Raw genomic sequence first — 22,699 nt, 5'->3', positions numbered from 1 at the left:
TTAGCTCCGCTCGTAAATAGCCACCGGGTTATAATCGAGGTAGCATTGTTACGAAATAACGTGCGTACACGCCACGTAGGCGCAAGCAAGCACATGGGGTTCTTACAATCAGCGTTGCGTAACGGCGCATCCCCCTCTCGGTAATAGATGGCGACGATATCGGCTTATCGCTCCGCCATTTGAATCATGCACCCTTTCCCTATCGTTTCTTTGTGTCGCGACCAAATCACGAACGCTCTCTTTGTCCGTCGTGATGACTTCGGCGCACACTCTATTCATACGTGTTCGCACACGAGGACAACACGCCGCCGACAGCAAACCACCGCGCTCGTGGACCCCGCTGCCGTGTTGGCGACAGCAAGCAGTATACCTGTGTGCCGTCTAGTCGCGTTTTTTTTTTTTTCGTAGGTGACTGCGGGCCATGTCGAACTCCGGGCCATGCACTGCAAGCGCGGCGCGAGAGCTCGGTGTTGTCGGTCACACCGTGACACGCCGGAAGTATGAACTGGACAGGCCTTCGGAAAGCTTTCAGCTGGATACCTTCGTGGGAAGCCCAGAAATTACGGTCAGTATATGCACGTCATTGCACTATTGAATTTCACTTAGTCTGCCTCTGTGACACAAGGGTACCACTAGGCAGGACGATGTGCCTTTCGTAAGCGATTTGTCGCTGTTGCGGTGAACCTCGGTGGTACATATGGTTACGGTGTTCGGCTGGTGCCCCGAAGGTCGCGGGTTCGATCCTAGCCCCGTCAATTGCATTTAGACAGAGGCGAAATGCTAGAGGACCCCGTCATGGTGGTCTAATGGTTATGGTGCTTGAGTGCTCACCCGAAGCTTGCGGGATCGAATCCCGGCCGCGGCGGCCGCATTTTCGATGAAGGCAAAAATGCTTGATGGAGGCGAAATGGGCTTGAGGCCCGAGTACGTAGATGTAAGTGCACGTTAAAGAACCCCAGGGGGTCGAAACTTGCGGAGCCCTCCACTACGGCGTCCGTCATAATCATATCGTGGTTTTCGGACGTTAAACCCCAACAATTATTTATTAAATATAGAGGCCCGTGTACTGTGCGTTGTCAGCGCACGTCAAAGAACACCAGATGGTCGAAATTTCCGAAGCCCTTTACTACGGCTCGCCTCATAATCATATCGTGGTTTTGGCGCGTAAAATCCCAGTGTCGCTGTTGCGTGCGGAGCCGCCGTATTGTTTTCTGCAAGTTTGCTTTCTGCGGAGAGCAAGCTTTTCAAAACTTGGCACCGTACGAATTCAAGCTTGCCCGTGCAGCTGTATTAACTGTCGCGGTGAATCCGAGTAGCGACTGAAAAACAATAGAATAGGAACGTGCCACGCAATTTCAACGTGATGACTAAGAGCCTTAGCAAGCAATTCACAAATTTTGCGATATGTATACTACAGCACGGAAACAGGCGCCGACTATAATTAACCAAAATTGCCATGGACGAAAGAGTGCTGGCCTGAGAGAGGCACAAAAACGCTTATATCGCCCCGTATTGTCCGAAGCGTGTAGTTTGTAGCTGGTTTTTGAAAACAAAAGGCCTCCAGCATCTCGTACTGTGGGTTTTTTTTGTGAGAGTGACGTCATTGAAAACGCATTGATATCATGTCATGATCGAACTATTTCGAGGACGAGTGGATTTTGACGATGTCAACTCTTGATTATTTTAATATGTATAGATTAAAAGAAGGGGAAATTTAAGGGCTCGTTTTTCTTTGCTAGACACAACATTAATTAGAACTAAAAGACAAGAACTCCAAGGAAAGTATAGGGGATGTTATTTGTAGTAATTATGATGTGATTGTGAAAAAAAGTAAAGTGGGCGTAAAGATAACTTTTCGTCCACTTTACTTTCTTCACATTTACATCGTAATTACTACAAATAACATCCCCTATACTTTCCTTGGCTTTCTTGTGTATTAGTTCTAGTTAATGTTAATATGTATAGGTAAGTCGTGACGTAATAACATTCGTGACGTCATATACTGACGTACACCCGGTGCTGAGCTTCCGGCACGAAGAGCTATGAAGAACGCGGAATGCTACTAACGCTATTAAATGTGCATTTTGCGAAGATTTGCAGCAGTCGGCATGTGCCATGCTTGAAAGCCGCAGTGGGTGGACTTCTATCGATTTTACGTTGTTTCAGTATCTAGACGCAGTGACAAGCGCTATGTTGCGAAGCGTCTACGTGCACTATTGCAAATTAACTTTTGCAGCAGAGTTGTTATGGTCGACGTTTGCCGTGTGTCGTAGATAGAAAACGTGCGCAGATTTGTCCGGCGTGGCATGCAATTACTCTGGTTGGCGAGAGAACGAGTACAGAAAGAGAGAAAGAAAGATAGAGGGAAACTGTTGGCGAACTGGGACTCGAACCCGCGCCCCAAGTATCCGAAGGCGAGCGTCGCAACCACTCGGCTATCCAGGCACGTTAGCAGAGCATAACACAGCCTTGTATAGTATAGTATAGTAAGGGGGTGGGAAAGGGAAGAGAGGTGAGGAGGGAAAGGAGGAGGGTAGCACGAGTACAGAGAGAAAGAAAGCGACACAAAGAAAAAAAATGCGCGAAATAGAAAGAAAGGGAAGACAGAAAAGGATAGAAATACAGAGAAACAAATAGACATAGAAAGAGATATAAAGACATAGACTAATATAAAAGAAAAAAATGAAAGCAAGCATACCCGTGATTAGTATAGTATAGAGAGGGGTGGGAAAGAGAGAGGTGAGAGCGTAAAAGCCTAGCCAAGCGAGGACCAGCTATGTGCCCACCAGATCTGCGGTGACCTCGCCTTGCGTGACTTAGAACAAGCTGCGCTGATTTTTTCTTTGGGCCAATTAGCACGTCCCAACGACAGATTGCCGTCGAGTACAATTTTTTTTTTCACTTATAAGTCATTTTTCTTTGTTTTACTTCTGTCTGCATTTTCATAAGAAATAACTCACGGCATCGAAAATACAAGAACCCGTTATACCGAACTTGAGTTTCAAGAATTGGTTCAGGTTAAGCTCGAACTAGAATTTTCTCTTGTTCGCTACGGTTTCGGATCGAAAGTCTGCCTAAATGGGGCTTCCAATATTTTCGAAGAAAAACGCGAAGCTTCGCTACAAGTAATTCTCCGTCGTGATCAGATATGAGCAGTTTAGGTCGCGAAATCAGTTTTACGCGACTAGAAAAAAAATTCTTTAAGATTTCAGAATACACAGTGTTTCTTTAAATTTAAGCCTTGCGATTACAGGCCGGTAATTTCATCTATGATTCCTTCCTGGATATAGCAAATCTTCCGGGGTTTGCAACGCGCAGTTTAAGAAGACACAGCCCTAATCACTGATATTCGACGCGGATGATCTGGTGTTCCTTACCTTTGCTTTAGTTCACCGGCACTTCTTTTCTGGATTCTAGCAGGCTTACCGAAAACAGCTGCAAAGGGCGCGTTCCTGCAGCCTGCGGGCAAATGGCGGTGCAGAAAAGGCAGTGGCGACGATGACGTGTCTCGAGCGCTGTTCGTCGGAGCCCTGCTCGTCGATCGTCAACGCACGCCAGCAGCGTCGGCGTAGGAGGGTACAGAGCCGTTCGTTCTCCATGGACCTCAGCCGAAGACAGAACGAGGAAATGCTGTGGTCAGTACACGAGGGCTCTTAGTGAAAGTGAAGGGAGGGAGGGGGAGCACACACACAACGTCAGTCCATCACTCGTGTGCGGTATACGGCATCACTATCAGCCTATCCGTTCGAGCAGGTCTGCTATACTAGAAGATATACTTGGGCTAATTGGTCTTAATTCATTATGTAAGTACAACAGCGCTAAAAAAAACAAGGTCAAAGAACGAAACGCCTGCAGCATCTGTGTCGTGTCTTTCTTGGTCCTTGTCTTTTTTAGCGCTATTGTACTTACATGATGAAAAGTCTGCTGTCCTGTTAAGGAATGTTAAGGAATGTTAAAAATGTTAAGTGCCTTCGTCGCCTTGATTGTCGGTGACTTTTGAGGATGTCGTTCGATGATAGTTGCTAGCGACATCGGTCTGTGGTCAAGGCGAAATGGAGCGATGACGAGTGATCGTCTCTGCACAGCGTAGCGAGGACAGTCGAAAATGTGCTGCAAGGTCTCCTCGATACCACAGTCGTCACAAAGGGCGTTGTCGGCCATTCCTATACGAGAAGAAAATGACTTTGTGAAAGCCACTCTTAGCCGTAACCGGCATAGCAGAGTGGTCTCTTCGGTGGACTGAGAGAGAGAGAGAGAGAGAGAGAGAGAGCGGTTTATTTATAGAAAGGCAGAGAGGTCGGCCTGAGCGATAGTATGCTCTAGCCTGCTACTCTACACCGGGGGTAGGGAAAGGGGAGAAAAAAGTGATGGATGACGATGGTAAGTAAGGGAGGTGAGTATGTACAGTCCCGTCAAGGTGGCGCAGCGCTATAGCCGCGCATCCAGTCCAGTGGCTTGTAGGAAAGCTGCGACCGCTCTTATGACCACAGTTGTACTGTTGGCGTCAGGCCAACGGCCCAACACAACCTCATCAGTTAATGGCTTATTATGCACTCCTTCAGTAGAAGAAATCAGTTTGTCGTTCGCGTGCGTATGCTGGGCAGGTACAAAATATGTGCTCAAGTGTTTCTGGCACTTGACAGTGATCACAGTTGGGACCGGTGTCACTGCAGCCAATGATATGGGCATAACGTCTTGTGAAGGACTGAAATTAATGCATAACTGACTCAGGTTGTTGTATATGTATACGCGAGAGTAATAACTGAGTCATTGAATCGAGAACTCGTGCGTCATGGCAGCGCGAAAGCAACGCTGGACACGTACACGTATACAAGAAGTACAGACGCAGCGCTTGTCCTATACCTGTATACGCGCCCTGTGTTTCTTTCGTGCTGATATGATGCATTAGTATTCGACTGACCAACTAAATCGTATTTATTCACCAACCACCATTGACTTAAGAATAAATGAAGACAGTGTTGCTGTTATAGCAGCGGACACCCAACGTTAGTGAACACTAATGTGGGGGCATGTCATAAGGGGTAATTAATACACGTATTTACCTTTCTTAAGTATGCATACACATACACACTGCAAGCTGTCACGGTGGTACACCGCAGTGCTTACGGTGCTCGGCTGCTGACCCGCAGGTCGCGCGTTCGATCGCGGCCGCAGAGTTCGCATTTCTATGGAGGCGAAATGATAGAGGCCCGTGTACTGTGCGATCTCAGTGCACCTTAAAGAGCACCAGATGGTCAAAATAACCGGAGCCCTCCACTACGGCGGGCCTCATAGTTATATTGCGGTTCTGGCACGTAAAATCCCGGATACTATTAAACGTACTTCAAACTTCAATTAGCCTCTGGAAGTGAGGTACGGCGATATTACACAATTGTGACAGAGCAAGACTTTATTAAAGTACAGAGGAACCGCGGGGCCCTTTGACGGATGCCGGGCGTGGGTAGATTCCTCAGTGCAGGATTTCATCGACCTCCCGGTGCGCTTTTCTCACCAGATTTACGCGTAGCTGGTCGCCGTGAGTTTTACGCTAGACAGCGAGACTTTCCACTATTGTGTGCCTGGATCACACTTGGGATTCGAAGGTCTGCGCACGTCCAACTGGCACGTCCAAGTGGTGGCGTTGTAGAGCATGGCCTGCGCATAGCAATCTGGGCATTGTTGCGGTACTCCGTTCTACTGCGAGAACGTTTATTGTCGTGATCGCTGCAATAAGTGGGAGTGCCGAATGATACTTCAATGACAGCCTCAACGTACCAGAATACTTTACACTGCAGTGAAAATTCACGCATAACAGTTGATTTCACCTCCTGAGACGTGTCAGGAAGCCTGACGTTATTAGCAATTTCGAAACGTGCAAATCGAAGGTCATTGGCATTTGGCACATTACCGTGTTTATCTTTCATTACGAACTGCCCTGGAAAACTACGTGATGCCTAAGCGCATTTATGGCAATGTTATGGACGCGTATTTCCGTATTGTGCTGTGATTTCATGTTCCTGCCAACTGGACCAACCTTGAGCGCAGCCTGGCCTGTTCCATTACTGCAGTCGTAATACGTAACCCATTTTTAAATAATTCATAAGCTTTGTTAATCAAGTCAAGTAGTGCACGAATGCTAAATCAATGCTGCATTAACTGTTGTGGCTGTCACCAAAAACTCACAGGGTCCCTTACGCACTCACCTGAGACGACGCGAAGGCGAAAGCCATCTTTTTCTTTACAGTCGATGTGCTGACCCTGCGCGTCACCCTCCGGAAGCTTTGTGCAACTAGCGTGGTTTTGCACTGCCTCCAGGGTCGGAAGCACGTCACCTGGTTTTGTACTGCCCCCGTGATTGGCCCACCTTTGACCAAGCTACGGCGTCATGTGATGACGGCATCATGTGACGTTACGTCACGTGACGTCACGCCAAAATTTGACTGCATGATGCAGTCACAAATTATAGTGACCTGTGACTTCACGATGACACCATGTGGTAACTTCATCACGTGATGATGATTTTTTGCATCACTCGTGCTGGTGCCCGACGCCGCTGATGCGGGCGCCTACGCCGGCGGTCAATTTTCGCGTTTGATCAGGCATCCAAGGCTTTCGCCTTAATAAAGCGTTACGAATTGTGGACACCGTTCACATAAATATTGCCGCTTCTATGTTTGTTTGTCACTATCTATATAAATGCACAGCAATTATTAACGTTGCCAAATAGCGGCTTCTTTTTCTGCACTTCTCTTGCACATAATGTTCGATCGATCGATCGATCAATCAATCAATCAATCAATCAATCAATCAATCAATCAATCAATCAATCAATCAATCAATCAATCAATCAAATTTTATTTTCGCCATAGACAATCAACTTTTGCAGCAGAAGTAGGATCATAGAAAGCTGCATCTACGCAGCTTGACTGAAACACAGCTTGACAACAACGCATCTTGACTGAAACAATTCTAAAGTGAGTCAAAATCAGCGGCGAAAGAAGCACTGCGGCATTCCGAATATTAAAAAAAAAAAACAAGCTGTGTGGGCACATTCATGACACTGCGCGATGAAGGGGGTAGTCCGGGCATAATTACGAGCTACGATGTGTGGTATCGCGTATCTGTTCTTAAATGTACACTCTGAAACCACGAAAGAAAAAAAAAAACAGTAGGGGGAAACCTATCTGCTCCCGTTATCGAAGCCGGGCTTTTGTTTCCGTTCGTTATCAGCCGCAATCGCATTGGTCTTGCGGAGTGTCGTACCGAGTCGAGAACGCCGCTCAGCTCCCACTCCTGCCTGTTGCACTGTTTGTGTCAAGGCGCCGCGACGGGTCATGGGCGCTTCTTCCAACGAGATGCGTTGCTCTCGTAACGCCGTGTATGTGACTCGCAGGAGCAACCTGGCTTCTTTGCTGAGTTACATCTACGCCACCCTGATCGTGGTTCTCGGAGGCGTGATGACTGTTGTCCAGCCGTCCGTCACCATTGGTCGACACACGATTGAGCTCGACGACGTAAGTCCAAGCTTCGTCTCTTCTTACTCTCGCGCCGTTGATAATGCAACACTATCCGGGGTTTTTTTAGGGGCAGCGTGGTTACGAGTGCCATATTGGATGCGTGAAGTAAATAGACTGGCGTCTGTGTTTCCCATAGAAATATCAATGTCCATTGGCAGTTTGTTTACCCAGCTGTCGAGCAGCAAAAAGAAAAACCCAACCAAACGCAATCTACGATCAAGAGTTGCAGGCTATTGCGTCTCTGAGCCAAGATAAGCGATTAGCTACGCGTTTGTAGAGCATAAAAAAATGCAGGCGTCTGCCTGCGTGAATTATCGATACGCGTTCGACAACCTCAAGTGTACTTCGAGCCATTGGCCCTTGATTGCCGGAGGTGTCCCGCTTGATAGCTCGCCGCTTTACTTTTTGCGAGCCTCTTATTCAAAACAGTCTTGGTCGTGAAATCAAAACAAAAAAAAATAAGATTCACGGATGCTGGTTTTTTACGGCAATTTACTTCATACGTCTACTTTACGTCTTTTTGAGAATGGCTAGGCATGTTCTTTAAATTACGGAATTTCGCATTCTTGCCCGGTGGTTACAATAGATGAAAATTCCTTGAGCAGGGGATGTCGCTGGAGCCGACGTTTCGGCAACTGATCTTGTCTTCAGACAAGACTATACTTGTTGAAAGGTTAGTTACAGCAGCACCTCCGATTCAAAGTCAAGCTTTCCTCTTCCCGTGAACTTCTGCCTTCCCGTAGAATTCAGTAACTCGTTGTCGTTCGCAAATACACAACCGCGGTGTAGAACGAAATTGGTGATCTTTTCTTGTATGAAGAATTTGGGCCTACCGACACTCGTAAGATAAATGAAACATAGATGCCCTAAAAAATAAGTTTAAAAGAAGAAATGCATTGCTGGACTAATAGCACCATGTCTATATTCTGTCGATATGATTCAATTTGGAGCAGGATGCACTAGATTCAGGGGCGTAGCTAGGGGGGGGGGAGGGTCAACACCCCCTCCCCTGAAATTTCTGTTTTGCTTCCGTACATATACACGCGCACATACAAACACACGCACGAACATACATGAAGTATGGTTGAACGCCCCCCCCCCCTCCCGGAAAATATTTCTGGCTGCGCCCCTGGCTAGATTATATACGTTTGATGATCAGCTCAAATATCGTGATGCTTTGGTGATGTATTCGTCGTAAACTTGTTCGTCCGGTGAGGCAGCACGGAATGTAGGCTTCGTCTTAGTTTTAGCTCTCAACCAATGTGCCTACACAAACGATGTGACCCTGTTTTAGGGCTCCGCGTGAACGGTAGTTTGTGCGTTTGTTTCTATTTCAGTTCTTTCCTTGCTTAGGACATACTTAGAAATGACTAGTTAGCATAATTAGGAAGCGTGCGAACTTGAGCTTGTTGGTACACATTCATAGTAAAAAACAGCGAGAAAACACAAGGACGAGACAGATGAAACGGGACCAGCGCTGGTCCCGTTTCATCTGTCTCGTCCTTGTGTTTCCGCGCTGTTTTTTACTAGCATAATTAGTATAGCACCGCCCCGGTGCGAGGTTCGCTCAAAGTTTTAGCGTCGCTTGTCATCGCAGTGTAACAGTTAAGGTATTTAGTTAAATGCCGTAGAAATATCCTAACAAGCTGAAGCGTGTTTTCGTAGGGTTCTAAACCTTCCTTAATACAAAATTTCGTAACCAGAATTTCGGTAGGTGCATTGTGTAACGACTCATAAAATGTCAAAAGTGACAATTTATCGATTGTGTGGCGATACGTCTTATCCGATATTTCAACAATGAAGACTATTGAACTCAAGTGAACAAAAGGTCTACGTGACGCGCGCCGATTTAAAAAGTCCAGCGGTTATCAGAGCTGTGCTTGCACTTGAGTAACGCCTACAGATACGTTCTCGGTAACGTTGCGACTTCATCACATTTTTGTAAAGGTTAAAGCCCCAAGCGCAGGCCACATTCGATTTGGGCCACATACACTGAGCGCTTTCATCTTTGACCATACTAACGCCTGTTCGTATGCATTATTAGCAGAGAAGGTGAAATACAATTTATTAGTTTCCACCGGAAATGTCCAGAAATGACCGCGCTTGTGCTTAAGTCAGTCAGTCAGTCAATGAACTTTATTTATAAATTGTCCTGAGGAGCCGATTCCCCTCAAGAGGGAGGGTCGGCTGCGGGCCGCACCCACGTGGGGACAGGAAGAGCGAGCCCCTCCGTCAAATCGCGGGCCCTCTGGACAGCCCGGATTTGGACCTCCCGGTCATCGTTGCAACTAGGCAGGATGGAACAGAATAAAAAGGCGGGACGAAGAACGCAACAGGCGGGACATGCTCTATGTTATGTATTAGAAGATATTACAGATTGTGTTCAATTTGTCCTTTTCTCACGCCTTGTCTCTCGCGGTAAGGCAGACAGGTCTAATGCAACGCTTCCTTTTTTCAATTTCCGTGTTTGACGCGTCATGCTCATGCTTTCCCACTTAATACACACCAACCCTGCGAAGGTCATAAGACCAGAAGCATATGAATCTGTCTCTGATCGTGCTCCTGCATCTAGGTCCAGCTCTCAAACCACACCGCCCAAAAATAGCAGGACCGGATCGCGGCCGCGGCGGCCGCATTTCGACGGAGGCGAAATGCTACAGGCCCGAGTACTTATAGATTAGGGTACACGTTAAGGAACCCCAGGTGGTCGATATTTCCAGAGCTCTTCACTACGGCGTCCCTCATAATCACATGGGGCTTTTGAGACGCAAAGCCCCATTAATACACCACGACGACCCGCCGTGGTATCTCAGCGGGTATAAGGTGTCGCGATGCTAAGCTCGAAGGGCGCGGGTTCGATTTCTGGCCACGGCGGTGGTACTTAGATAAGGGGCTAAAGGCACAACACCTGTGTTCCTAAATTAAGGTGCACGTTAAAATACCCAGGATGGCCCCAATTAATCCGCACTCTCTGACTGCGGACTACCTCATAAACATATAGCGGTTTTGGCACGCCAAACCCTATAAGTCATCATATCGTACCTCGATGAACGCATATCTCTCTCACTCTCTTGATGCTTTACTTGTTGTTGTTCTTTTTTTTTCCTTTTTTTAATAAGGTGACCTTGTTGGCTAGTTGGGTGTACATCTTGAATCAACAATTTCCTTTTTTGTTTATTTAACTGAAACCATGGGAAAGGCTGCGTTAGTGCCGGCCATCCCAACATCATGATCGTTGATAGCGAAATAACAAGTTTTTGCCAACTAGGGATCATTTTTCCTGTCAACAAAATTGTTCGCCACGACAACAGGTTTGCAGCGGATAAAACGGCTAAGGGTACGTCTGTGTACGCTCGAAAGGCGACGACAATACAATCGCTGTCTGGTAATTCATTTCAGTTCTCCGTAATGCCAGGTGTACCTCTCGGTTCACTGCAGCGTTATCTACCGCAAAACATTTTATCTTTCGAGGTCGCGAACGTTACACTTCTCACACTTGACGTGAAACTGTGTGTCGAAACGTTCTAGTGGGTTGTTTTCATTTCATTATGTCTGCTTCGCGCGCTGGATTGATCCTTGATTGCCATCGAGCTGGCAATCAGCGGGGGTAAAGCGGCAAGCCCCGGAGAACAATTTGTACTCATTGCCTATTTCGTCACCGCCTTACGTTTCCGACGACATGAATGTCCGTACACGTCACTTCTTAGACAACACAAGTCTGCGAATTAGCGTTGTCAAAACACCTCATCGGGTCGATGCTTTCGTAGTAAAGTAGTGACGAAACGGTGAATACGATAAGTGCCCCGCAGCTGACGTGCCTCCGGGATGTTATTGAGGACGTAATCAAATTCCGGCACATTATCGGATTCTTTAGCGGCGGCATTTTGAGCCAGTGAGAGAGGCTGCAGCCCCCTGGACCTATCCGAATTGACAAGGTAGAATACGAAGGAATTTCTCCAATTTTGAACCGCAGCGCGCTCTAAAGACAGGGAGATAGGTAAGCTTACAGACAACGCCTGTTTGTTACTCATCGTGGCTAACAGCGCGACTAACGCGGACGAAGAAAACATGTTCCCTTCTTTTCTATGTCCGAGATAGTCGCGCTGTTAGCCAAGATGAATCTATACCAACTTGTCCAGTGTTCCATCCTGCCTGTTTGTTAAGCTGACATGTGTACCTGGCTATCGTGTGCGCTGCGGTTTAAAGATCAGTAATCGCCAAATCGTCCGACTTTTGGCTTAACGGCGGAATTTGACAATGTCTACAATACCCACTGCGGTAGTTTAACAGTTCAACTGTGGCGCTGCTAAGTCTGACGGCGCGGGCTCGATTCCTAGGGTTTAAATTAAAAAAAAAAAGAACTCGTACCCAAAATTAGGGGCATGTTAAAGAACCAATGTGTTCCAAGTTATTACTGAGTGCCCCACCGCGTCGTGCCCCATAATTATCATTGGTTTTGGCGCATAAAGCTGTAGAATTTATTTTTATGCTCGTTGCCGTGAAGTCACAGTTGCTGCACCGAGAGCGCGTGAACGTAACATGAGCGATTGGAAGTATATAGATGTCTCTCGCGAACATCTGCAAATACGTCGTGCCTGCCGTGCAGCCCGGCCGCGTTAGATCTAACGAAACTGGCGACTGTGCGCAGGCATTCGCGTGCGTGGTGTGTGTGCTCGGCCTGTCTTGGCTGGTGTTTCTGCACGCGGACCTGGCGTGGCACGATGCGCGCCGCTTTCGCCGCTCGACCGTGCCCTGCGGTCGAGGCAGCAGCTGTAGCGGCAGCAGCAGCACCATCGACACCGAGTCCGTGGACACCGCCGACGCGATAGACTGGAAAGGCTGCCACATGGGCCAGCCGCGCGGATACACGTACCTGACGGGAAGGCACAGCGGAAGCTTCTTCCTCAAGGCCGGCATGACGGGCAAGTCTGCTGACTTTTCTCAACAAGCTTCACTATTTTTCCTTACCGTTATCTTCTCTATACACTCTTAAGAAAAACATTGGAGAATCGTGTCTAGTGTCAACGGTCTGTTGTGAAGATGAGCGAGAGCGAATACCAGGGATCGTCTCTGCGCAGCATAGCGAGGACATTCGCAGAAGATATGTTGCAAGGTCTCCTCGGTGCCGCAGGCGTCGCAAAGAGCGTTGTCGGCCATCCCTATTCGAAACGAATATGACTTCGTGAAAGCCACTCTTAGCCATAAGTCAATGTCATCCTGATAAGTCATTGAGAGTTCAAGCAACCAAGGCATTGCTCAAATTCCTAAGGACAACAGACTTACACGAGCGGCTGTAGACTTTTTAATGATGCCGCATACCGCACAAGACTGCCGCTCTGCGCTGTGACGTTATGTGTGTGCGTGTGTGTTCCCCTCTCTTTCTTTACTCTTCTTCCGATCTCCCCCATCCCTTCCCCCTGTACAGGGTAGCATACCGGTTATGCCAAACTGGTTAACATCCCTGTCTTTCCTCTCTCCCGTTTTCCTTCCTTCCTTAAGAAAGCACAAGTATGTGTTACTCCTTTCGATGAGTCCCGACCTGCCGAGTGTATGACTCTCTTTAAAGAGACGCTTACTCTTTTGGGTCCAAGTACTCTCCTACGAGAGTATTATGATCTCCGAAGAATGTCCACCGCGTCTCCTTAGTCATACACGTGGCAAGTCAGGTTTCACCAAAAAATGATTTTTTTTTCAAAGAGTGTCTCAATGCAAGATATACCAAACTGAGAGGCGCTCTGCTTAATACTTTTTTAATTACTCCTTTTGCATTAATCCGTACACTGCACAATGCCTATTTCGAATGTGTTGCACATATTTTTTTAGATAATGAAAACTGAAGTCAATGGCGCTCAGTAATGTTGATAGTTGGGCGAGTTGACAGTGGGCGAGTTGGTGGCAGCTTAATGAAGCAAAGTTTGAGATTGGGCTAGTTGGTAATCGATCTTCAACAATCAGCGCAGAACAGAGACAAGAAAGGGAACATAGACGAGCGCTGTCTTCCAACTGAGGGTTTATTGAAAAAACGCACATGTGATGTCAGAACAGCCAACAGAGTTGGCGAATCAGAATAGCCAGAATAGCCAGAAATCAGAACAGAGTTGGCGAAGAACAGCCAGCATCAAGGCAGAAGGTGGCAGTCATTCCTTACTTACATCGTGTGTCACATAGGCTCAAGAAGATAGGCCTACGTTCGGGTGTTTCTGTCGTTTTTTCTGCGCCGCACAAACTGCATCAGTTGTGTGCTAGGACATGCCCTGTGAAGCAGGCGCCGCGCAAGTGTAAGGGCAAACATAAAAACCATTTTAACGCGATAGCGTTAAAGAGCTCGTATCGCAAAAATTCCGCCGTCGGTGTCGACACCGTTGGTTGTGAGCGAAAAATCATCATCTTGTCCGTGACCGAAAAATCTGCAAATAAAAATAAAAAATGTTGGGTCCGAGTGAGAATCGAACCCGGGCCGTCTGCGTGGCAGGCAGGCGTTCTACCACACAGCCACGCCTCTTTTTTTTTTTCTTTATTGCCTTGCAAATCGAGACTATTTACATATTCACAAAAAAAAAAAATTGTTGCGCATGCCAAAGTTTTGATTGTAGTCAGCTCAGTGCTGACGGTTCATAATGCGCTTTGTAATTGTATAGCTGCACACAGCCACGCCTCTGCTTGGAGCTGCACTGAAAGTAACTTTCATGCTTCCCAAAAATACGAGTCCTGTATACAGGTGTCACAATACGAGATGTAATATCGCAGTAATATTGCGTGGTACAAGCGTACATTGCCATCGGGCGTCACACCACGTCAATATCATAACGACTTGGTGGTTTAAAGACAGCCACCCATTACAAAAGGCACACACATTACTGCGCGTATCCCCTTAAGACCACGTAGTGGGTGCATGGCAACTTCGAAAAAGTTTCTCGCGCATAATTGCTCCTGGTTTAAAGCATGCTACCCATTACATAAGGCACACACCTTAGTGCGCGCATTCTGTTGAACACTCGTAGTGTTCGAAGTGCGCACTAGGGGCAGGATATCGCTATCGCGTTCAACTCTTAAAGGCGAAACTTAAGCGTCCCCCAATTTTTTGTTGAATGTGCCGACAAAGTTGTGTACAGTGTTCCCCTTTCCTGTGGTCTAAAATCTGTTGGACAGACCGGGCGACGCTTGAACGTCAGGTTACAAGAACACAATTTGAAGGTACAAAAGAGAAATGACGGGTTCCTTGCCCAGCACTGTTATCAGTGCGGCTGTACTCCAGCGTTCGAACAGACCGGGGTCCTAGCCAAACATGCAAATGATCAAACCAGAGTGATCACTGAGGCCTCGATTATTGCCAAGGGTAACTGCGTCAGCAAGCCCTCGGTTGCCTTGACCCCAAAAGAGCGGGCTTTTCTTGACAGCGTAAACTGCGATCCACACCACTGATATGCTTTTCGGTGGCTTTTCTGCGCATTTATTCATTATGTATCTCTTCATGTCCGATAAGTGTTTTCTGCTTAACCTGTTCTCGATAGTTATGCGATTTTTTGTGAGCGCTCACGTGATGTGGTATGGTGACATACTTACACGTGCGTTTTTTCAGTAAACCCTCAGTTGGAAGACGGCGCTCGTCTATGTTCCCTTTCTTGTCCCTTGTCCGTTCTGCGATGATCGTTGAAGGTGGCAGATTCACACGTAAAAAATGAAGCAACGAGTACAGAAGACAAGCGTAGTTGCGCTTGGGCCACTCGACCTTTCTGAGTACTTGCAGTTATAACTGTATGTATTTTAGTAGACTTGCGTATGGCGACATAGTCATGGCGCAATTGTGCTTTTAGCTATGAAATTCAATAAAGTAATAAAAGCTTCACCATTTAGCACTAGTTTTATTCCCTTCTTTAAAGCCCGTACAACTGTTGTTTAGAAGGTAGGATATGGATATGCGGGGAAGAGACAGCTTCCCTGCAAATTCGGGTGTGCGCACAACAAACGATTGCTGTTCCTTTTTTTCTCCCGCTATTCGTCGCTTTGTTCCCTCTCCCCAGTGTTGGTATTGTAAACAACGTTCGTATGAATGACCTTATCTTTCCTTGCTTCTCGTTTTCTTGACAGGCCTGAAAATATACTCGCACAAACCGTAAATGAGATATCGTATCACTCGCTTGGTTATCACATTTAACCATCTTTACCGCGTGACATTAATGTCGGTGTTTCTCGCTGCAGTGTTCTGTTGCGGCCACCTCATCCACGAAGGTCTGCTTCTGGGCCAGGAGATCATTGCTTGGATGCACGCCGGTGAAGTGTGCACCGACGTGGCCCTCCTCCTGGTTCACTCGTTGAGGCCGCTCTTCTCATTCTACCAGCTCTACTTCCTCTTCAAGTATTCAAATGTTAGTACATGCCATCTTGCTGTAGCGCCGTTAGAACACGCAAAAGTATATTAAATCGGTTCCCACACGAAACTGCCATGACTTTGTAGTATCGCGAGCATACTGAGCATAAATCAGTCAGTTATCCAGTCATCCAAAATGGGAAACTTTATTACACGGTTTTGGAAAATTTTGCACATAAATAGTTGGACTGACATCCTTAATGGCTAGTGACCGGTCCAATAGAGAGCGTTCAAACCAACACAGCGTTCAAGCCAAATTAAGTGTCTTAGAGACAATACTGTCATGTGCAAGGCCTTTACCCGCCACTGTAGTCTAGAGGTTACGGTGCTCGACTGCTGATCCGAAGGTCGCGGGATTGAGTCCCTGCCGCGGCAGCTGCATTTCGATGGAGTCGGGATGCTTGAGGCCTATGTACTTAAATTTAGGTGCACGTTTAGGTGCAACCATACTTTAAATATGTTCGTGCGCGCGTTTGTATGTGTGCGTGTATATATACACATGCAAAGCTGAAAAGTCTCGAGGGGGAGGGGGGGTAGTGAATCCTCCCGGGCTACGCCAGTGGTTAACTGCCAGGGGAGAAATTGGCTCTACGCGATTCGACCTGGCCAAAAGGAGAATCCCTCCCTTCCGGTCTTTTAGCGGTCTGGCTATCTGCTCCTGCGCTGCCTTTCTCGGTCATGCCGAAAAGACACCCAGGAGTCCTAGGACTGAGTTCATTCAACAGTGGACACTTGACTCACCGTGCAGAACACGGGGGAGGCCGTGTTCTGCGAACTGTTGGCACCTTTTTGCCATCTTAAGCAATAACATTTTTGTTTTGCTGTCGTAGATAGAGGTCGTGCATGTCTTCGTTTGAAATTATTTACATTTATGTGAAAGTTTACTGTGTCTATATTTACGATATTGGAGGCCTAAAACGATGTCTTGCCTGCCTATTTTGGCGCCTAAAACTAGCTTTTTAATGCCTAAAAATCGGGCCTCTACTTATGACAAAGCTTACTTTTTTTGCAGTCGATGAAATTAAAAATAAATCTAGGAAATTGTAATTTGGCGTTAGAAACTGGTTGGGTCAACCTTGTTACACAATAGCATGGCTAATGACGTATAAGCCTGAATATAACTCACGCACGAGTCAGCTCCATTTCCAATAATTCTCGCATTCGAGCGTATTTCTGCGTCTTTCTACTTTATTTCCACAATTAAGCACCAGATATTAATTTCAGAGCATGGAAGCATTCTTTTAGCCTCTCAATATCTTCACTGATCTAGTGTTTCACAACTAGGATAATTGCTCATTGCCTACTCTGGGTTTCGACATTAACTATGCAGTTGAACGCAGCTTTTACGTTGCTTTTCGCGCGTTTCTTTTTTCTTTTCTTTTCTTTTGCCATGTCGCCACTGTTTGTGATGTGACACGACTGCCCTAACATTCATGACAACCTTAGATTTTATTTTGTTCGCTTTGCCATTTCAGATCGTAATCAACCGATGGGTCACACTGGCCAAGTTCGGCATCATGCACTGTTTTGCCACCACGCTGACGTTCTGGTTCCGCACCGTAGTCAACGACGCCTACGGAGACGTCGTCAAGGCTTCCAAGGGCAAAACCTCCAACCCTATGGCCCTGCAAGTAAACGGCAGCTTCTCAGGTACGTTCGCTTATATTCATGTTGCCAAATAAATGGCTGATGGGGCCGAGCTTCCGTGGGCCCTCTTTCACATCGGCAGGCGTGCACGTCACGTTCTATTCGCGTATCTTCTAAATCATTTATTTTACCCGAGTTTGCGCTGCTCCGAATATATTTTTGTCGCTTCATCGCTTGTATTTGTTCCCCCTATCAAGTCATTCTGCGCTGGCATTATTGCGCTGTTTATCGCAGGTAGTGCACGTCCCGCGCGTGTGTCGTTCAAACCTGTGTTTTCTTCGCTATTCTTTGTCAACCCAACCTTTTTTTTTAGTACGCCCCAAATCTTAACGCCGCAAACTAATCATATTCATCGGAGGTGAAATGCGGAGGCGACATCAGTGCACGTTAAAGAACACTAGATGGTCGAAATTTCCGTAGCCCTCCACTCATAATCATATCGATATTTTGGTAAATAAAACCTCAGATATTATTATAATTAAGCATGCTTCTCATTAGACACAACAACGAAGACTGATTATTCGTTGCCCTGTCCTTTCTTTTCTCTTTAGCTCTTTACTTTTCGAATCATGGGCTAATCGGCATCGTCTACGTTGAACTGAAGTGTCATTTCGCAAGCAAATCAAAATACACAGGGCCAATTGGCAATCGGATATGGAACACAATTAACGCTTGATACTGGTGCGACGTATGAAGTGTTCAAGGACAACGCTAGGAGCATTTAAGTGTTTCATCTTCTTTGTAATTAGCGCAGTTCAGTTATACTCAACAAAGGGGAATAGAAAGGGACAATTGAAAACCACCAGTTTGTAGCACGAAGGCACAAGGAAATCCATGCGGATTTCTCAGAAACTAAAGCTTCTAGTTGAAGGAAAATTCGTCCTGGTCCCGGGTTCGATCTTCGGACCAGGACGAATTTGTCTTCAACTCAAAGCTTTCGTTTCAGGGAAATCCGTAGGGATTTCCTTGTGGCTTCGTGCTACAAACTGGTGGTTTTCAATTGTCCCTTTCATAACCCTCCTGACATCTTGCGGTATTCCGTGGAGCTCATTTGCAAAGAGGAATAGAGCATGCAGTAACGAACGTCTTCGTCCGCGTTTCCTGCCCCGTGCACTCGCAGGTCTCAAGTTGCACTACTCCGAGCGGCCACCCGAGTTCGAGAGTAACTGGAGCTGCGCCGTGGCCGACCTGTTCTCGCCGGCGTACATCCGTCCCATGCCGTACCTGTACCCGTTCGCCATCGAGTTCAACCTCGTGCTGGCCGGAGTCTGGTTCATCGTCCTGCAGAACGTGGGCACGTCCGCGCACAGGTTCTGTCGCCACGACTCCACCGCCGAGTCCTGCAGGGCGGTCACCCAGGAGGCTGCCCAGAACAACCTCATCATCAGAGCCGATTGCCACTCGGCCAACCGCGGCCTGTTTGCCGGCTTCGTCGTGCTCCTGGGCTCGGTCGTGGTCATGATAATCTTCTACGTCGCGCTCCTCGAAGACAGGTGAGTTGGGCTGCGTGGTTAAAAGTATGTGTGTCCTGGCGTATTTTAACTATATGTATAGTCATACCGAGTCAATGAAATTGCCCAATTAGTTACACGGCAGTCTTGGTTTCTCCGAACGGCCTCGTGCACTCGTCCTGTCCACACTTTTTGTCCTTCATGTCCGTGTTAATTTGTCGTGCCATCCTTTCCTAAGTCCTTTAGTACTCCGGGTTTGAATGTCAACTTCTGATATCATACTTCTGCCGAATTGTACTAACAGCGTTCTTGCAGTGCTGCCCTTTTTTATGTTGCGCCTTTTTTCATGTTGCAAAAAGCAAGACAAAATGAAAGAGGAATGAATCAAGGGCTCGTTTTCTTTGTTAGACGCGTCCTTATGAAACAGACATTGTAGCCAGGGAAGGTTAAAGACTACACTTAAAGACTACAAATAATGCCCCCATACCTTCATTGGGTTCATTGTCTGTTGGTTTCATTTAATAGCAAGGTAGACCTTTTTAGGAACGCACCTTTCGAAACATTTACAGTTGCTTCAGTTCACAAGCTGTGAAAAGCAGTTTTTACTTTCGCAACAAACAGTTGAAAAGCACGCCTGTTTGAAATCGCTACGTTGCAAGGCTAAGCTAACTTTTTGTAGTAGCCCCCTGGTTTCACGTTATAGATCCACTTTCGTTCACCTATACAAACTGATCAAAGTAAGTTGTATAGCTGCAAACGTACAGAGCGTAAGCTCCAACGTTTATCAAACACGGAACTTTCCACACTTGCTTGCACCCTGTGTCGCTGCGAACGACATCAGTAACGGCACACTCACATTGTTCGTAATGGCAGCTGGTGACCAAACAATTGCTGCTCGTGTTGTCGTGGCCGCGGCTTCTTTCAAAAGAACGTGCTCCTTTGCTCCGTGCGTAGGTACAGCGAAACTGGAGTGGCCGTCTACCTTGGCCAGGAGGCTGTGCTCGTGGCTCTGGCGTTCGCTGCCTGCCTGCTGGCCTACGGCCGCGTGGGCACCTTGGATGTGAACAGCCACCCCATCACGATGCTCGATGACTTCCTCTTGTGCATACCCATTCCGTTCTACTTTGCCCACGCGACTCTGGTTGCCATCGCCGAGCTGGTAGTAGGCGGCAGCTACGTGCGCCTCACACTGCAGGTGAGTGGCAGTCCGAGACTCCCGTAAGGTTACCATTGCGCTCGCTATCATTCAGCACGAGTTGCTACAATGAGCGTGTACCCGCAGTGTTATGAATGGTGTTGGAACATGGGGCGTCTCGAGGACTTGTCTTCTTCAAGGCTGCCGTTTAAGGCTGCAACTGCAGCCTTGAAGAAAAGTCCGCTTTTCGAAACGTTGGCTCTAGCGACACCCCACCGTGTTCACGAATTTTTCATCTCTTCAAGCTTTCATCTGCCTCTGAACTTCTTACCTTTTTTTGGATATTCAGTGTTATGTCTCTCGGACATAAGTGTTCAAGTCTTGCTCACTGTTATAATCTAGTTGATGACAGTTTAAGAGGTAGAAATAAGTTCAACGTGAGATCAACCTTAGTGTTCTAGTGCCGCAAGTTGAAAAAAAAAAGAAAACATTAGCCACATATGCTAAATCCGCCGATTACCGTCATTTGTGTCGCTAAGAGCGTAAGGTCAATCGCCGACAAATTAGCCCTCCAAGCTTTATATAATCTGCACACATCAAAGATATTGTCACGTGGTCGTCCACCCCGCTCGGACACGGCGCGTCAATGGCGAACCCACGCAATCCCATCTGTCGGTATACTAGCACCGGCGGTAGGTGTACCCAGCACCTCCATTAGATGTCACGTGGTCGTGACGTCGAAGAAGACAGCAGTCGGTGTGTTCAAGATGAAACTGTTTATCTGGCCGAACTTGTGGCCGGGAAATGAAAGTCAAACTACAGCAATACACGCTGTGCACTGATAGCGGCGAACAAGGCGTCGGCCGTGGATAAACTGCTCATAGCTGGGACGCGCCATCTTTTATACACCACGCACTGAACTTTCCACTCTTATCACTGGTGGTCGCGCAAGCCCTGGAATAATCTAGACTATTCGCGTCCTGCGCGCAATCTTAACAAAGCGATGTACTACAATCGCGAAGCTTCTCGAACACTGCGGCGCGGTCAGCGTCGAGCGTTGATAACCGACCTTGCTGCTCAAACCCGAATACATCAAAATAAAACAAGAAGCGGGCGTGGCAATATGTATATTTACTCGTGGATGTAGAGGTCTCGGGTTCGATTCCTGGCCACGGCAGCCGCATTTCGATGGGGGCGTAGTGAAAACACCCGCGTACTTATAATTTTATACATAATTTACATACAAAATTATACATAAATGTATAATTTTTATACATTTTAAAGAACCGGTGGTGGTCGCACTTAATACAGGGTTGCCCGCTACGTCGTGCCTCATAATCATACCGTATTTTTGGCACGTAAAACTCCAACAAATCATTCATACGTGCATATAGCTGCACATATCCTTTGCAATCATAGTTTTATCTTGCTGTGAAAACGAGTGATTCTCTTGTCCTTTCAGTTATTCTCGGTGATTCAAGTGGTGACGCAGACGCCGCTCATCATCGACGCCCTGAGGCGGTGCAGCAACAGCCCCACGCTTCGATACAAGAAGCCCGGCCGGGAGATCGTGTCTTTCTTAATCGTGGTCAACATCACCATGTGGATCGTGTACACCTTCGAGAGCAAGGCTGTCGGCAAGCTGTTCACGGGTACGCGTTACTTCGGCCTGCGGTCCTGGGTGTTCGTCGAGCACACCACCGTGCCTCTAATGCTCTTCTACCGGTTCCACTCATCCGTGTGCCTCGCCGACGTCTGGAAATCGGCATACGAAGCCGAGTGAACGCTATAGTGCCATCCAATTCGGAGCGAACACTTCTAACACCGCAACGTGAAAACGTCGCGCCGTGTTTTACGTCCCGGTGTTGCCATAGAAGACTCCAGCATGCCGAGGACTTCTTCGTGAACGACAACACGGCGTGGTCGTTCTCTATAGGACCTCAAGTTTCCGGTCCACATGTTCAGGCAGCCCTCGAATCATTCCACTAGTCAACGTCGGCGACCGCATCAGCAGGTTAGCAACCGTGAACACCTGTGAACATTCCGTCCACGATTTAGCAACCGTGAACACCTGTGAACATTCCGTCCACGATTTTTTTTCTTTCTCCCTGATCTCAGTGTTCTTAGAATTGGTTGGGTGTTTTCTGTTACTCTTCAAATAGTTTCAACATGGCATTTACGATCGCGTTTTCGGTAGAAAGCTGGACTGAGTGGACACAGCTGTCTACTGGATGCCCCAGTAGTGAGGACTTCTTTCCCATCTCTTTTGTTGGGACCTACGTCCTTGTGTGTAACTTGCAAAACGCTCTGGTCCGTAGGTGAATCATGAACTTATCACATCAACAGACTTCGACCAATGTACTGCGCGTGAACGCCAATAGCTCCGCGTGCATCTGACTGAGGGAGGATGTTCCGTGCCAGCATATATATATATATATATATATATATATATATATATATATATATATATATATATATATATATATATATATATATATATATATATATATATATATATACCGACGCCGCATTACGAAGCAAGACAACGCATCTGTTCCGACAAGCTGTGATACCTGCAATC

At 47.1% G+C, this 22,699-nt stretch overlaps 1 protein-coding gene across 1 annotated transcript; it reads left to right on the top strand.

The window, feature by feature from the left end:
* The first annotated feature begins 225 nt into the window (after positions 1 to 225).
* LOC119383041 (proton channel OtopLc) lies at positions 226 to 22,168 on the top strand. The gene is made up of 9 exons (XM_037651019.2): positions 226 to 565; positions 3,421 to 3,635; positions 7,394 to 7,514; positions 12,166 to 12,439; positions 15,717 to 15,883; positions 17,361 to 17,535; positions 18,653 to 19,025; positions 19,938 to 20,178; positions 21,581 to 22,168. The coding sequence occupies exons 1-9, from the start codon at positions 422 to 424 to the stop codon at positions 21,899 to 21,901; spliced, it is 2,031 nt and encodes a 676-aa protein (XP_037506947.1). The 5' UTR covers positions 226 to 421; the 3' UTR covers positions 21,902 to 22,168.
* The last annotated feature ends 531 nt before the right edge of the window (positions 22,169 to 22,699 follow it).

This window comes from Rhipicephalus sanguineus, chromosome 2 (genome assembly GCF_013339695.2).
Source record: "Rhipicephalus sanguineus isolate Rsan-2018 chromosome 2, BIME_Rsan_1.4, whole genome shotgun sequence".
In the NCBI taxonomy this organism is placed as follows: domain Eukaryota; kingdom Metazoa; phylum Arthropoda; class Arachnida; order Ixodida; family Ixodidae; genus Rhipicephalus; species Rhipicephalus sanguineus.
This window is presented reverse-complemented; position numbering and strand designations above follow the sequence as displayed.

What these genes read in the sequence shown, in the direction of transcription:
- LOC119383041 (XM_037651019.2), top strand. Translation starts at nt 422, where the DNA reads ATGTCGAACTCCGGGCCATGCACTGCAAGCGCGGCGCGAGAGCTCGGT. An exon ending in ACACGATTGAGCTCGACGAC is followed by an intron (nt 7,515 to 12,165) that starts GTAAGTCCAAGC and finishes GACTGTGCGCAG; the next exon opens with GCATTCGCGTGCGTGGTGTG. An exon ending in TCCTCTTCAAGTATTCAAAT is followed by an intron (nt 15,884 to 17,360) that starts GTTAGTACATGC and finishes TTGCCATTTCAG; the next exon opens with ATCGTAATCAACCGATGGGT.